The sequence below is a fragment of the Schistocerca piceifrons genome, chromosome 4, assembly GCF_021461385.2.
Source record: "Schistocerca piceifrons isolate TAMUIC-IGC-003096 chromosome 4, iqSchPice1.1, whole genome shotgun sequence".
In the NCBI taxonomy this organism is placed as follows: domain Eukaryota; kingdom Metazoa; phylum Arthropoda; class Insecta; order Orthoptera; family Acrididae; genus Schistocerca; species Schistocerca piceifrons.
Genome location: NC_060141.1, coordinates 122499085 through 122515512, shown reverse-complemented (window position 1 = coordinate 122515512; position 16428 = coordinate 122499085). Strand labels below are relative to the sequence as shown.

The following is a 16428-nucleotide window of genomic DNA, read 5'->3' as shown; positions in this document are numbered from 1 at the left end:
CCATGATAACTATGAACTTCGCATGGCACCCAAAATCCAGCACGGTAGCCAGTCCGTTGTGGTGGGGTTGTCATGTACCCTCTAGGTTGTAGCCCCCTGACAACACAGGGATCGTACTGCCGATGCCTGAGCTAACACCTCCCCACATAAGCCAAAGAGTAGATGCCCGTCTCTCTGGGGCATCGGGACTCCCGGCAATGGCCATCCTGCCAGGTGGCCTTTGCTGCAGCTGGGTGGCGCCTGTGGGAAGAGCCCCTGATCGGAGTGGGTGGCATCAGGGCGGATGCCCCTCAATGACGTGAGTGAAATCTCAATCTGGTGGTCGCACGACCGCCAACGTCTCTAAGCGTGGTAAGGTGGAATTTAACGCTGTGACATATAACCCCAAATCGTTCCCTTCCCTAGCCACACCATGGGAGGGATGTAGGGCTGCGGACAGACAGGAGCCGTATTCACCGCGATACCTTGTGTGCAGCAGAACTGATGGGGATTCGTTTTTGGGGACTAAGCCTCTCTTCTTTGTGAACAATCTCAAAGATAAGTTTGGGGAAGTGGCGTCTCTTTCCAAAATGAGGAGCGGGGCCGTCCTGATACAAGCAGCTTCATCTGCACAGTCACGGGCATTACTTGCCTGTGAGAAGCTCAGTGACATCCCCATTAACATCACTCCCCATAAGTCCTTAAATTTGGTCCAGGGGATAATCTTCCATAAAGATCTTCTGCTACAGTCTGATGATGAGCTACGGGAGAACCTGGCACGACAAGGTGTACACTTAGTCCGTTGTGTCTTTAGGGGGCCGAAGGATAATAGGGTCGCTACCAGTGCCTTTATCCTGGCCTTTGAGAGCAACTGCTTGCCTGAGAAGGTCAAGGTCATGATCTACCGGTGCGATGTCAAGCCCTATGTCCCACCTCCTATGCGATGCTTCCAGTGCTGGAAATTCGGACACATGTCCTCCAGGTGCACTGCCAGCTCCACGTGTCGAGATTGCGGATGACCTTCACATCCCAATGCTCCATGTGCTCCGCCTTCCACCTGTGTTAACTGTGGGGAGCATCATTCTCCCTGCTCACCAGACTGTGCAGTCCACCAACGAGAGCGGAAGATACAAGAAATTAAGACCCTGGACCGTTTAACTTACCAAGAGACAAAGAAGAAGCTAGAATGACTCAACCCCACACCTATGTTGAGGAGCTATGCTACTGTAACACTACTCCCAAAACACCCAGTTTGGGAGCAGTGCACCCCGAACAACCAGGGATATCAGTCCCCACCTCTCAGCTGGAGAAGCAACAACCCTCTACGGCTACTCTGCCAGAGATGCAACAGCCTCCTCTGGCCTCACTCGTTCGGAAGGGGTCCCTTGGGGGAGTCCCTTCCAAGGACTTTACCAATGTCTCACAAGACACTAGCCAGTGGCTGAAGAAGCCACCAGCTGCTGGTCGAAGAGCTTCACACTCTTCCTCTGTTCCTGACAATACGTCAGGAAAGCCCTCCCAGCATCCAAACCCTCCTACCAAAGACAAGAGAGAGAAGAGGAAGCTCTCCAAGAAGAATAAGGACCCAGTGGTTCCTGCGCCACTGCTTCCTGTCGGCTCAGCCTCTGAGGATGAGGTCGAGCTCTTTGCGTCCCCTGATGACCTGGATCTCGCCGACTCCTCAGAAACAATGGAAGTTGCGACGTCAGTCACTCAGTTGGTGGCAGCATGTGACCCTGCGAAGTAATTTGCCTTGTCAGTGCCTCATGCCCCTACAGGACACACTTTGTACAATCCTCCAGTGGAATTGTGGCAGTTATTTTAGCCATCTATCTGTGCTACGCCAGCTTCTAAGCATGACACCTGCTTTCTGCATTGCCCTCCAGGAAACCTGGTTCCCGGCATTGTAAACCCCTGTCCTTCGTGGATACAGCAGCTATTACTGTAACCGTAGCACTTACAATAGTAGGTGGAGCCTACGTGTATGTCCTTACCTCTGTATATAGTGCTCCTGTGCCCCTTCAAACATCATTGGAAGCTGTGGCTGTCCGCATAAGGACTACCCAGGACATAACCGTCTGCAGTGTCTATCTGCCTCCAGGTGGTACAGTCCCCCTGACCGAATTGGCTGCACTTGTCACACAACTCCCCACGCCTTTTCTTCTCCTGGGGGATTTTAACGCCCACGGTCCCCTGTGGGGTGGAACGAAGATTACTGGCCGGAGCAGAGATGTCGAGAATCTCATCTCCCAACTCGACCTCTGCCTCTTAGACACTGGCGCCACCACACATTTCAGTCTGGCGCATGGCACGTTCTCTGCCATAGATCTGTCGTTGTGCAGCTTAGGGCTTGTACCATCGGTCCACTGGAGAGTCCACGATGACTTGTGTGGTAGTGACCATTTTCCCATCTTCCTTTCACTACCCCAGCGTCGCTCCCCTGAGGGCTTGCCCAGATAGGTATTTAACAAGGCAAACTGGGAAGTGTTCTCTTCTGCTGCCACTGTTGAATCTCTCCCCCATGGTACCATCGATGTGGCAGTTGACACACTGACTGCAGCGATTGTTTCCGCTGCAGAACGTACCAGTCCTCGTTCGTTAGGGTGCCCCTGGCGAAAGTCAGTACCTTGGTGGTTGCCGGAGGTCGCTGAAGCCATTAAAGAGCGTCGGCAGGCTCTTCAGCGACATAAGCAGCACCTGTCTTTGGAGAACCTCATTTTCTTCAAACGTCTCCGTGCTCAGGTCCGGAGGCTCATCAAACAGCGGAACCAGGAGTGCTGGGAGAAGTAAGTTTCCACCATTGGTTCCTGTACTTCACCCTCCCATGAATGGATGAAGATTTGGCGCATCTTTGGATTGCAGCACTCTACAGGTGTCCCAGGGCTTTCCATCAACGGGGCGCTATGCACTGATGCCAATGCAATTGCCGAGCATTTCGCTCAGCACTATGTTTGGGCCTCTGCGTCGGGGAATTACCTGCCCGCGTTTCGTGCGCTAAAATGCCAGGAGGAAGGCAGACGACTTTCTTTTGCTTCTCGCCACCCTGAGGCGTATAACGCCCCGTTTAGTTCATGGTAACTCCAGAGCGCCCTGGCACAGTGCCCCAATACAGCCTCTGGGCCAGATGGCATCCACAATCCGATGCTCAAACACCTGTCCCCGGACTGTCTGCGATGTGTTCTTGCCATCTTCAACCACATATGGGGCGATGGCGTCTTTCCATCGCAGTGGTGAGAAAGTACCATTGTTCCAGTGCTGAAGCCTGGTAAGGACCCAGTTAATGTGGATAGCTATCGGCCCATCACCTTAACCAACACACTGTGCAAGCTGCTGGAATGTATGGTGAGTCGACGGCTGTGTTGGCTGCTAGAGTCTCGGGATCTCCTGGCTCCATGCCAGAGCGGCTTCCATCAGGGCCGTTACACCACCGATACTTTGGTCTTCCTCGAGTCTGCAATCCCCACTGCTTTTTCCAGGCGCCAACACCTTGTCTCCATCTTTTTCGACCTCTCCAGAGCATATGACACGAGGTGGCGGCACCATATTCTCGCCACGTTGCACGGGTGGGGTTTCCGGGGCTCTCTCCCCATTTTTATTCAGAATTATTTATCTGTTTGGACATTCCAAGTTTTACTTGGCACATCCTATAGTTCACTTCATGTCCAGGAAAACGGCGTACCACAGGGCTCTGTATTGAGCGTGTCACTTTTCCTTGTGGCCATTAATGGCCTAGCAGCAGCAGTAGGGTCGTCTGTCTCGCCCACGTTATCTGCTGACGATTTCTGCATCTTTCTCAGCTCCTCCACCATTAGTGTTGCGAACGTAGGTTGCAGGGAGCCATACGCAAAGCGCAGGTGTGGGCCCTCGCCCATGGGTTTCACTTTTCTCCTGCGAAGACTTGTGTTCTGCACTTTTGTCAGTGTCAAACTGTCCATTCTCACCCTGAGCTCTATCTTCAGGATTCCATGCTCAGGGTTGTTGACACTTACCGTTTTCTGGGATTGCTGTTCGATGCCCGGCTTACATGGCTTCCACATATTCGTCAGCTCAAGCGTCAGTGTTGGCAGCTTCTGAATGCCCTCTGCTGCCTCAGCAACACAACTTGGGGTGCAGATCGTAATATGCTGCTGTGGCTCTACAAAGCCCTCATGCTGTCCTGACTCGATTATAGGAGTGTGGCGTATGGCTCAACATCGCCCTCAGCATTGCAACTGCTGAATCCTGTTCACCACTGTGGGGTTCGACAGGCAACAGGAGCATTCTGCACTAGCCCTGTTAATAGCCTACTTGCTGAGGCTGGGGTTCCTCCACTTCGCATCCAGCGTCAACAACTCTTAGCTAACTATGCTGCACACATCCGTTGTTCGCCCCGTCACCCTAACTACCGTCTCCTTTTCGCTAATGTGGCAGTCCATATTCTGCACCGGCGGCCGCAATCAGGACATACAGTTAGGGTCCGTGTTTGATCACTCCTTAGTGAACTAGAATCTTTGCCTCTTCCATCTGCATTCCAGGTCCACCTGCATATACCACCTTGGTGTATTCGTCAGCCGCAGCTTCGGCTGGAGCTTTCACGATGGCCAAAAGATTCAGTTCCTCCTGCAGTCTTGCGCCGCCAATTTCTTGCTCTCCTAGACGCATACCGTGACTCGGAGGTGATCTATACCGATGGCTCGATGGTTGATGGCCATGTGGGGTACACTTACACTCAAGCGGACTATGTAGACCAGTGCTCCTTGCCAGAAGGCTGCAGTGTTTACGCCGCAGAGCTAACAGCCATTTTTCGTGCCCTTGAGCGTATTTGTACCAGCACTGGAGAGTCCTTAGTCATTTGCGGTGACTCTCTCAGTAGTCTGCAGGCTCTTGACCAGTGCTACTCATGCCATCCCATTGTTTTTGCCATCCAGGAGTCTGTTCACGCTCTTGAACAGCGTGTTCATATGGACCCCGGGACACATTGGGATAGCGGGAAACGAACATGCCGACAAGTTAGCCAATGAGGCTACCCGCAAACTGACGCTGGAGATTGGCCTCCCGGCAACTGATCTCCGATCGGTGTTGCGCCGTCGGGTCTTTGGGATGTGGGGCGACTAATGGAACACTCTGTCTGCACCCAACAAGCTGCGGTGAGTAAAGGAGACCACGACTGTGTGGAGTTCCTCCATGCGGGCCTGTCGCAGGGATTCTGTTGTTCTTTGTAGGCTCTGCATTGGTCACTTTTGGCTGACGCATGGTCATCTGCTGTGTCAAGAGGACCCCCCAATTGTCGCTGTGGTGCAAACATGACGGTGGCCCATATGTTGCTGGAATTTCCTCTTTTAACTGCCCTCAGGCGAACTTTTAATCTCGTAGGCGATGTATCATCTCTTTTAGGTGACAATGTCTCTATGGCAGATCGGGTTTTACGTTGTATTCGCGTAAGCAGTTTTTATAGGTCCATCTAATTTTATTGCATCACCCTCTTTTGTCCTGTATATTTTACTTAGTTTTGTGTTGTGATTCGACTCCACCCTAATCTTTTAGGCTGGAGGTTTTAACGTGTTGCAGAGTGGATGGCTCATCCTTTTATTTTCATGATCGGCCAGCCACGGTTCTCTGCCGTACAGTTTTAATTCTTTCTGCTTTTCGTCTATATTTTGTTTTTGTTGCTGTGCTCCATTTTCCATGTTGCCTTACCATTGACCTTGGGGCTTTTCTTCCCTCAGAATTTTGTTTTTTAGTGCTTAGCCTGACTGGTGGATGGTTTCAACATATTCTGTGTGTTTATGAAACAAGGGACCGTTGACCTTTGTAGTTTGGTTTCTTTAATCCTTAAACCAACCAATCAACCAACCAGAGGCATCGGGCACCCAGCAATGGCCATCCTGCCAGGTGGCCTTTGCTGCAGCTGGGTGGTGCCTGTGAGGAGGGCCCCTGGTCAGAGTGGATGGCATCAGGGCAAATGACACGCGATGAAGCGTAGTCCATCATCTCTTGCTGGTGGTGAAACACCTACAGTCTGTAAGCATTCACAAGCTCAATTCAATGCTCAGAAGTACGACCCCCAAATCGTTCCCCTCCATGGTCACACCATGGGAGGAACGTCAGGCCAAGGATGGCAGTGGATCTTCTTCGCCCCGGTACGTTGTATGTTCGAGAGCTGTTGGGGAATCTTTCATGATGATGAAGCCTCAGTTTTTTGTTGAGCATTTAGAGTACAAGTTCGGGGAGCTGTAGGGCTTGTCCAAAATGAGATCTAGGTCAGTCTTGATCAAAACAGAATCCTCTGCCCAGTCACGGGAGTTCGTCACTTGTGACAAGCTGGGGGATGTGTCTGTAACATCACGCCCCATAAAAGCTTAAATATTGTCCAGGATATTATATTTCACGGGGATCTTCTTTTGCAGTCCGTAGATGAGCTGTACGCCAGTTTAGAGTGGTGAGGTGTACATTTCGTCCAGCGTGTCCACCGGGGTCTGAAGGATAATCAGGTTGCCACTGGTGCCTTCATCTTCGGCTTTGAGGGAGGTACGTTGCCCAAGAAGGTCAAGATGATGGTCTACCAGTGTGATGTAATGCCCTGTATACTTCCCCTGATGCGTTGCTTTAAGCGCTGGAAGTTCGGCCATATGTCTTCCCGCTATACTTCCAGGGTCACATGTCGAGATTGCGGATGCCCATCACATCCCAATACTCCATGTTCCCCACCTCCCATATGTGTCAACTGCGTAGAGCACCATTCGCCTTGCTCACCGGACTGCAGGATTCTGCAGAAAGAAAGAAAAATCATGGAGTACAAGACCCGGGGCCAATTGACCTACACTGAGGCTTAAAGAAAATTTGAACGCCTGCATTCTGTGCGTATCACATCGTCTTACGCTGCCGCTACAACAGTTCTAGCACCATCAGCTCTGCCAACCCAGGTCACCTCTCAGAGCTGGAAGACTACACCTGCCTCCTTGATGGTGGGGGACATTTCCCTCCCTGTTGCTCCTGCACCACCTACCTCAGGAGCAACACCCCACCCACCCTCCCACCCACCCACCCACCAACCATCAGGGATGTCCATCCCCACATCTAAGCTGGTGAAGCGCAAGTCGTCTTTGGCTTGTCTCTCTAGGAAGGGGTCCCTTGGGTCACTCCCTTCCCAGGTTTCTTCTAGTGGGAAAGACGACAAACACCAGTGGCTGAAGAGCTGAAAAGTAGCTGGTTGTAGGGCTTCATGCTCATCCTGTCCCGGATACTGAGCCAGTGAAGTCCTCCCAGCCAGGGAAACCCAAGGAGCAGTGAGATAAATCCAAAAAGAAAACCCCTAAGACCAAGGAAATAGCGGTGGCATCTACACCACCGCTACCTGCAAGCTCTGCGGCTGAGGATCGGGTGGAGATTTTGGCTGAGGACCTAATCTCACCATAACCTTAGACACAATGGATATAGACTGCTCAGGCAGTAAGTTGGTGGCAGAAGGTAACCGTGAAGTGTAAACAGCCTCATTGAATGTTCCATGCCTTCCCAGTCTCTCAATCACATAATCCTCCAATGGAATTCTGTCGGTTTTTTTCCACCTCCTCGCTGAGCTACGGCAGCTGTTAATCTTTACACCTGCTATCTGCATTGCCCTCCAGGAATCCTGTTCCCTGGCAGTGTGGACTCCTGCCCTACGTGGCTATAAGGGATATTACAGGAACCGTAGGGACTATAATCGAGTGTCAGGAGAAGTTTGTGTTTCTATCTTGAACTCAGTTTGTAGTGACACTGTGCCACTTTAAACTCCTCTTGAAGCTGTGGCTGTCAGGATAAGGACGACACAGGAAATACTGTCTGCGATGTATATCTTCCTCCAGACAGTATAGTACCCCTGATTTTATTAGCTGCACTGATTGATCAACTCCCTAAACCTTTCCTACTTCTGGGAGATTTTAACGCCCATAACCCCTTGTGGGGTGGCACCCTGCATACTGGCTGAGGCAGAGATGTCGAAAATCTGTTTGACCTCTGCCTCTTAAATACTGGGCCACCACACATTTTAGTGCGGCTCTTGGTAGTTACTCGCCCATTGATTTATCAATTGGCAGCCCAGGACTTCTCCCATCTATCCACTGGAGAGCACATGATGACCTGTGTGGTAGTGACAACTTCCCCATCTTAATGTGACTGCCCCAGCATCAGGCGCACGGCCACCTGCCCAGATGAGCTTTGAACAAGGCGGACTGCGGAACTTTCACCTCTGCTATCACCGCTGAATCTCCCCCACACGCTAACATTGATATGGTTGAGCAGGTGACTAGCACAACTGTTTCTGCGGCAGAAAATGCAATCCCTCGCTCTTTAGGGTGCCCAAGGCGTAAGGCAGTCCCTTGGTGGTCACCGGAAGTCGCTGAAGGAATTAAGGAGCTTTGGCGATCTCTACAGTGGCATAAGCAGCACCCTTCTCTGGAGCACCTCATAGCCTTTAAACGGCTCCGTGCCCATATTCGCTACCTTATCAAACAACAGGAGGAGGAGTCTTGGGAGAGATACGTCTCCACCATTGTGTGCCACATGTCACCTTTTCAAGTCTGGGCAAAGATCAAATGTCTTTTCGGGTACCAGGCCCCCAACAGCTGTCACTGGTGTTACCATAAATGGCGAGCTATGTACCTACGCAATCGCAATTGTTGAACACTTTTCTTGATCCTCAGAGTTGGAGGATTCCCCCCCCCCCCCCTTCCCCACCACCACCACCACCACCACCACCACCACCACCACCACCCCTTTTACAGAGTGGGAGCTCCTCAGTGCCCTGGCACATTGCCCCGTCACAGCTCCTGGGCCTGATCGCCTCCACAGCCAGATGATTAAACATCTCTCATCTGACTACAAGCGACATCTTCTCGTCATGTTCAACCGACTCTGGTGCGATGGCGTCTTTCCATCGCAGTGGCGGGAGAGCACCATCATTCCGGTGCTCAAACCCAGTAAAAACCCGCTTGATGTGGATATCTATCAGCCCATCAGCCTCACCAGTGTTCTTTATAGGCTGCTGGAAAGTATGGTATGTTGGCAGTTGGGTTGGGTCCTGGAGTCATGTGGCTTGCTGGCTCCATGTCAGGGCAGCTTCCTCCAGGGTCGCTCTACCACTGATAATCTTTTGTCCATCGAGTGTTCCTTCTGAACAGCCTTTTCCAGACGCTAACACTTGATTGCCATCATTTTTGACTTATGTAAAGCATACGACATGACTTGGCGACATCATATCCTTGCACGATTGTATGAGTGGGGTCTCCGGGGGCCACTCCCAATTTTTATCCAAAACTTCTTGTCACTACGTACTTTCCGTGTCCAAGTTGGTGATTCCCATAGTTCCATCCATATCCAGGAGAATGGAGACCCGCAGGGCTCTGCATTGAGTGTGTGTCTATTTTTAGTGGCCATTAACGGTCCCGCAGCAGCTGTTGGGCCCTCCGTCTCACCTTCTTTGTATGCAGACGACTTAAGCATTCTGTACTGCTGGTCCAGTACTGTTGTTGCTGAGCCGCGCTTCCAGGGAGCCATCCACAAGGCACAATCATGGGCTCTAGCCCATGGCTTCCAGTTTTCATCTGCAAAGTCGTGTGTCATTCACTTCTATCTGTGTTGTACCATTCATCCCGAACCTGCACTTATCTTAATGATGATCCACTCACTGTAGTGGAGACTTGTCAATTACTAGGACTGCGTTTCGATGCTCGATTGACTTGGCTCCCACATCTTCGTCAGCTTAAGCAGAAGTGCTGACAGCACCTCAATGCCCTCCATTGCCTGAGCAACACCAATTGGGGTGCAGATTGCTGTACGCTGCTGCAGCTCTACAGAGCCCTCGCCCAATCCCGAATTGACTACAGGAGTGTGGTTTATGGTTTGGCAGCGCCTTCAGCATTGCGTTTATTCGACCCTGTGCACAACTGTGGGGTTCGATTAGCAACAGGAGCTTATAGGATGAGTCCGGGGACCAGTGTGCTGGTGGAGGCTGGTGTCCCTCCACCGCAGATCAGACATGTGCTACTGCTTGCCAGTTACACAGCACACATTCATAGTTCCCCTGAGCATCCTAATTACCATCTCCTTTTCCTGTCTGTGGCAGTCCATGTCCTGCATCAGTGGCTCAGATCGGGGTTAACGATTGCAGTTCGTGTGCAGTCCCTTCTCTCCAACTGGAGTCCTGCCCTTTGCCACCTCTACTTGTGGTCCGTTCTTGTACGCCTCCAAGGTGTACGCCTCGGCTGGAGCTTTGTCTGGACCTTTTGCATAGCCCTAAGGACTCTGTTAACCCCGCCGATCTCCTCTGTCACTACCTCTAGATTCTTGACATGTTGTGGGGCTCTGAAGTGGTTTACACCGACGGCTCAATGGCTGATGATTACATAGGCTTCACGTATTTTCATGGAGGACATATTGAGCAGCACTACTTGCCAGTTGCCTGCAGTGTTTTCACTGCAGAGCTGGCGGCCATATCTTGTGCACTTGAGTACATCCGCTCATACCCTGGTGAGTCATTTCTGCTGTGTACTGACTCATTGAGCAGCCTACAAGCTATCGACCAGTGCTACCCTCGCCACTCTCTGGTAGTGTCCATTCAGGAGTCCATCTACATCCTGGAACAGTCCCGCTGTTCCGTGGTGTTTGTGTGGACCCCAGGGCACATTGGAATCCCTGGCAATGAACTTGTCGACAGGTGATGCAGAAACTGCTTCTGGAGATAGGCATCCCCGAAGCTGACCTGTGTTCTGTCTTACACCACAAGGTTTTCCAGCTTTGGAAGTTGGAAGGTCATAACAGCATGCACAACAAACGGCGTGTCATTAAGGAGACTATGAATGTGTGGAAGTCTTCCATGCAGGCATCTCGCATGGAATCAGTTGTCATCTGCAGGCTCCGCATTGGACATACGTGGCTAATGCATGGTTACCAACTCCGTCGCGAGGACCCACCTCAGTGTTGCTGTGGTTCCCAAATGACAGTTGTCCACCTCTTGCTGGACTGTCCACTTTGTCGCTGTGCGGCAGACTTTTAACTTCACCAGCACCCTGCCTTCGGTGTTGGGTGACAGTGCCTCAACAGCAGCTGTAGTTTTACGTTTTATCTGTGAGAGTGGGTTTTATACTTCTATGTAGGTTTTAGCACATGTCCTTTGTCCCTCTGTGTCCTCCACCCTAGTGTTTTTAGGCTGGAGGTTTTAATGTGTTGCAGAGTGGCTGGCTTTCCCTTTTTATTCTCATGGTTGCCCAGCCACTGTAAGCTTTCAGGTTTTACTCTCTTGTGTTTCTAGCGTCTCCGTTGTTTTCTTGTCCTCTTTTGTTCCTTTTAGTGTTCGTTGTCTTCCCTTCATTCTTGTGGCTTTTCCTTTCTTTCAGTTTTGTGTTATATGTTTCTTCCATTTTCCTCTCACACTCGTGGCATTGTTTTATTAGCAACAAGGGGCCGATGATCTCGTAGTTTGGTCCCTTCTGTCCTCTTTTAAACCAACCAACCAATAGTGCAGTGAATGAGCTATTACAGCATTGCATAGTGCACAGACCAGATTATGTGCAGGACCATTTCAGATAACTCTGCTGCCAACAGTGATAAGGGTGCACTTCCGAAATGAAAAATTTGTTACTAGTTGAAACGTGACTTCGAAACCACAAATTACCACAATAGAGAGCAGTTCCATTACATAATCTATACCCCTTGGCACTGTTCCATCCACAAAGGCTACATGAGGCAGAGAGAGTAGTTCACATATTAAAGTATCAAATGACAAAATCAATACAGGAGGCCCCAACAGAGGCCAGCCTGAAAGTTATTTCTTAGAAGGGAAACTCCTTATTAATTGGAAATACAATGTTCCACAACTGCAGACTTACTGGGTTGTTGTAGGTGAGTGCACATTAATGTTCCATACAATGCTCTTCCACTGTACGCGTTGTCTGTCCTATATAGCCCATACCACATTGGCACAGTATTTTGTAAATTCCCACCTTCACTGATCCCAGCAGATCCGAAATCTTAGAAGGTGGTTGGGTTCTCCTGAAAGCTCCTCCCCAATGCAGTAATGTAACTGCTGAAGGAAGGGCTGCACTACGGAACCTTCAAGATGATCTGGAAATAGTGGTGCTGAAGGCTGATAAAGGTAATTCTACCGTTTTGTTACCTCATAGGTTGTATTTGGAGAAGATGTATAATCTACTGAGTGATACTATGTACAAGAAGACTGATCAAGACCCAACAGCACGTGTGCAGCAGAAGACGTGCACTTTTGAACTCTTCGTCGTTAGCTCCAGAGACTATCAAGAGCTTAAGACCACATGGCAGTGTACCACCGACACTGCATGGTCTTCCTAAAGTACATAAAGGAGGTCTTCCTTTACGGCCTACAGTGAGTAATATTGATGCACCCACATATGATTTAGCCAAACATCTAGCTTCTTTGCTGAGACCATTGGTTGGCAAATGTTCCCATCATATACGGAACTCTACCGATTTTATCAACAGACTGGGGGCTCTCCACTTAAGTAGTTTGGACCTTTTAGTGAGTTTTGATGTAGTTTTCCTTTTCACAAAAGTACCTCTTCCAGAGTCCTTGACGCTAATTGGTCAACGGTGTGAATCAGACATCACTGCTTTGTTTCGAAATGTTCTTTCCTCAACCTATTTGATGTTTAACCATGAATATTTTGAACAGTCTGATGGTGTTGCCATGGGCAGCCCTCTGTCTACTCTGGTGGCTAAACCAACTGTTTTTTGGAGATATGTCGGTGATACTTTCATAGTGTGGCCCCACAGAGAAGAAAAGTTAATGGAGTTTTTTCATCATCTTAACTCCATCCATGAGAATATTCAATTTACTATGGAATTAAAGGTGTTTGCCTTCCACTCCTGGACGTTTTCATTAAACGGAAGAGTGATGGCTTGGTGGGACATTCTGTTTATCGTAAGCCCACTCTCACTGTTTTGTACTTGTATTCTTCAAGTTACCATCACCCATCCCAAACGATGAGTGTGCTTAAAGCCCTTGTGAACAGGGCACATACAGTGTCGGATGCAGAGAATTTGCCTAAGGAACTTGGACATTTAAGGATGGTGTTCAGTGATAACGGATACTCGACCTGAAAAATTGACAGGGCCTTTTCAACTAAAGCCAGGAACCGGGAAGTGGATAAAGAGGAGAATGTGCCAACCAAGTCCCTAGCTTTTCTTCGCTTCATTGGAAACACCTCCTTCAAAATAGCGAGGATTCTTAACAATTTTCATGTGAAAGTGGTTTCTCGTCCACCTACTAAGATTTCGGATCTGCTGGGATCGGTGAAGGATGATTTGTGACTGCGGGAGGCGGGAATTTACAAAATGCAGTGTCATGTGGTATGGCCTATATAGGACAGACAATGCGTACAGTGGAAGAGCATTGTATGGAACATAAACGTTGCACTCGCCTACTGCAACCCAGTAAGTCTGCAGTTGCGGAACATTGTATTTCCAATGTACAGACAATGGATTATGACAAAACTTCAATTTCGGCCTCGGCAACAACCCTTTGGGACTCCATTATCAAAGAATCCGTTAAAATACACATCACAGAAAATCTAATGATCCGTGACAGTGGTTAACGACTGAATAACGCATGGAATCCTGTTATCTCCAAAATCTGCTTGAGACGAAGATGCCAGAAGACTTCAATAGCTATGGCCAGTGACAATACCAACGGCAGTTGAGACTTGCAGTTCCACCAGCGAGGGTGCTGCCACTGGGTGGAGTGGTCCTTCTGTCTCCGTGACTTCAACGCAAGCGCGGCAGTACCATCAGCGCACTATATAAGACAGAACAGTGAACGTCTTTGTCAGTCCAGCCCACCTAAATATGGCTGGCAGTTGTCCAGCCAAAATATTGTGGAATGAAGTTTACGACGACCGGCTGCAATTCTGAAATCTCTTTGAATAGTTGACTCCCTGGGAGAATTTTAAATTTTACAACTGTTATATTTTCATCATTTCTTTGGGAGTGATCACATTCATACGAACACCTAAATTGAGCAAGGAGGCCTCTCTCTCTCCCTCACCAGGTGTGCAATTAGGTGCTTTGATAAGAGATTCCTATAATATGACACATGTAGTGTCACTTTGCTGCATGTGACATGCCAGATGTTTTTTGATGCAGGATTTTGTTCACTTGTTGCCTTGTCATCAAAATTTACAACAGATGCACATAAATGACTGGACAGACAGTTCATAATTTAGTGAAAGAAAATTGGGATAAGGGAACTTTGAACATGGCTCATCTGCTTTGCAGTCTAACAGTGTGACCACTTAACTAGGATGCTGTGCTCTTCATTTTTGCTCAATGTTGTACTTTTTGAGCTCGAACTGTTCAGTGTTCCTATTTTGCTTTATTTTCACAGTTCAGTACACCTTCTTCCTGTTTTCATGTTTGATCTATGTTCAGTTTTTGACAGGCTGTCCACTGGACCCACTTATCACTAAATCTGAGAGGGATGTGATAGGGAGTTTTTCTTGTTAGCACTTGCTTAACCATATCTGTCATCTGTAGATCCCAGTGGAGATCCTGCATGGCTACCAGCCACAAGTACTTTTCCACTTGCTGCACCTAGAATGGGGACCACAAGGAGACTGACATTCGGTGTACTTCTGGCATCCTGATGTGAATGCACACCTTTAAGAAAAGCACAGCCTTCATTATCATCTATGCAAGGGGCCACTCAAGGCTATCTCATGTAAGAGTTCACTATAGCAAAATCAGTTGTGTTCAAAGTGTCACTGCCACCCAATTAACTACCACAGACCCAGCAGATGCTCACAATGCAGCTCCTAGGCCATCAGTTCCAGCAACATCTCAGCTGAGATTAGCAACTGAGGTGCTAGGGCCACATCACACCAGAACCCAGCATCAGATGCAACTCATCTCCTCCCTCTCCAACTTCGCAGAACATTGAGATGGCTTACCTCACTCCTGATGCCATACAACCAAGCATCAGGGCCACTGTGACCTCCATCAGTAAATCAGATTGCACTGTGTGTGTCACACCATATACCAGACAGGAGGCACATTGTGTCAGGTGTGATGGTGATATCTGTCTAGAGACAGAAATGCATTTGAGGGCAGTATCCCATTGGAGTGTAGTGCATCACTGGCTAGATGGAAGAGGCTGTGGCATAGTGCTGCTGTTATAAACCACCACCATGGCTTGAGCCCATCACCTGGTGTTCATTGCTATTCCTGCTGACCACTAAACATAGCTGCCAAACTGCTTTACTGATAACGTAGCATTACTTGATTGAAGACTGTGAATCTTACTTGTATTGATAGTGTTCATGCTGTTATTGCTTGTTGTGTATAGGTTTATGAGCTTCCACTTTGGCCTGGTAACTGTGCCACTGCCACTGCCTCTGCCACACTCCTCTATATATTGTCATGTATATTCTCATCTCTAGTTGGACACATTTGAAGAAAATTACAGCTCAAAATCAACATTTCATTGTTTGTATTTAAAGCTGAAAACTGTAATGCATGGATCAGTCTAGAGTAATCCTTTATCTAGTGATAGACCTCAAATAAATGATGTACCATAATTTCTGAGTGATAAGGTGATGAAACATTTGCATGTTTGTATACCCAAATTTGTTCACTCAAAAACTGTTAGTGATCTTTTGAAGAGAAAGTCACTAAACTCAATTATCTCATTTGGTTTTGCAGAGGAGATGCACCAGAAAGCGTACCTTCTCTGATGAAAGTTCATTATCACAAGACAGCAGCTGCTCCCAAGAAAGTATTGAATTGCATGACTTACAGGTTTGTGAATGTTCAATACTTTTCATCCATTAATGACAAACCAGAAGTTCCAAAAATGGGATTGGAGTCTTCATTTAAAGAAAAAAAATACTGCCTCTAAGTTAACAGGGAATGAGCTGTACACTAACTTTGAAAGAATTACATCTCAGTCATCAAATTTGTGTTTTAATTACCAAAAGTCTTGTGGATACATCATAGCTAAATCTAAAGTTCTGGCACATAATCTCAAAATTGTTAGTATCTGTGTAGAAAAAGCTCTTAGTTTGAAGTTTCAAACAGAAGTTCCTTTTTTCTGTTTCTTTAACACTCACCTTGTGTAGCATAAGTTACGAATGCCCACAGGTTTTAATGTTTTACTGCACATCACTGTTTCAGAAAACAGTTATAAATTTATTGCATTGGACTCACTATGAACATTCAGAACTAATTGCCACAATCAGATTTATTACATCACTCAAGGTCTCAAGTTTGACAGTATTCTCAATGATGTATCTGACCCTATTGTTGTAATGTGTAAACAGAAAGTGGATCATTCTTAAACACCCATTCATTTGTCACTCATTGTGTTCCATAGAGTCTATCAACAAGGATAATCTCCAGGGGTGTTAATTGAGTCAACTTATACATAAACAAAAGGCAAATCATAGAAACAATTAGTGCACAGCATTT

At 48.2% G+C, this 16428-nt stretch overlaps 1 protein-coding gene across 1 annotated transcript in view; it reads left to right on the top strand.

The window, feature by feature from the left end:
• Nucleotides 1-16428, top strand: part of LOC124795649 — a 286381-nt gene that overhangs the window by 27554 nt on the left and 242399 nt on the right. Inside the window, exon 3 of the mRNA XM_047259722.1 lies at nt 15664-15759. Within this exon, the coding sequence (XP_047115678.1) occupies nt 15664-15759 (96 nt within the window). The remainder of the gene's footprint in view (nt 1-15663; nt 15760-16428) is intronic.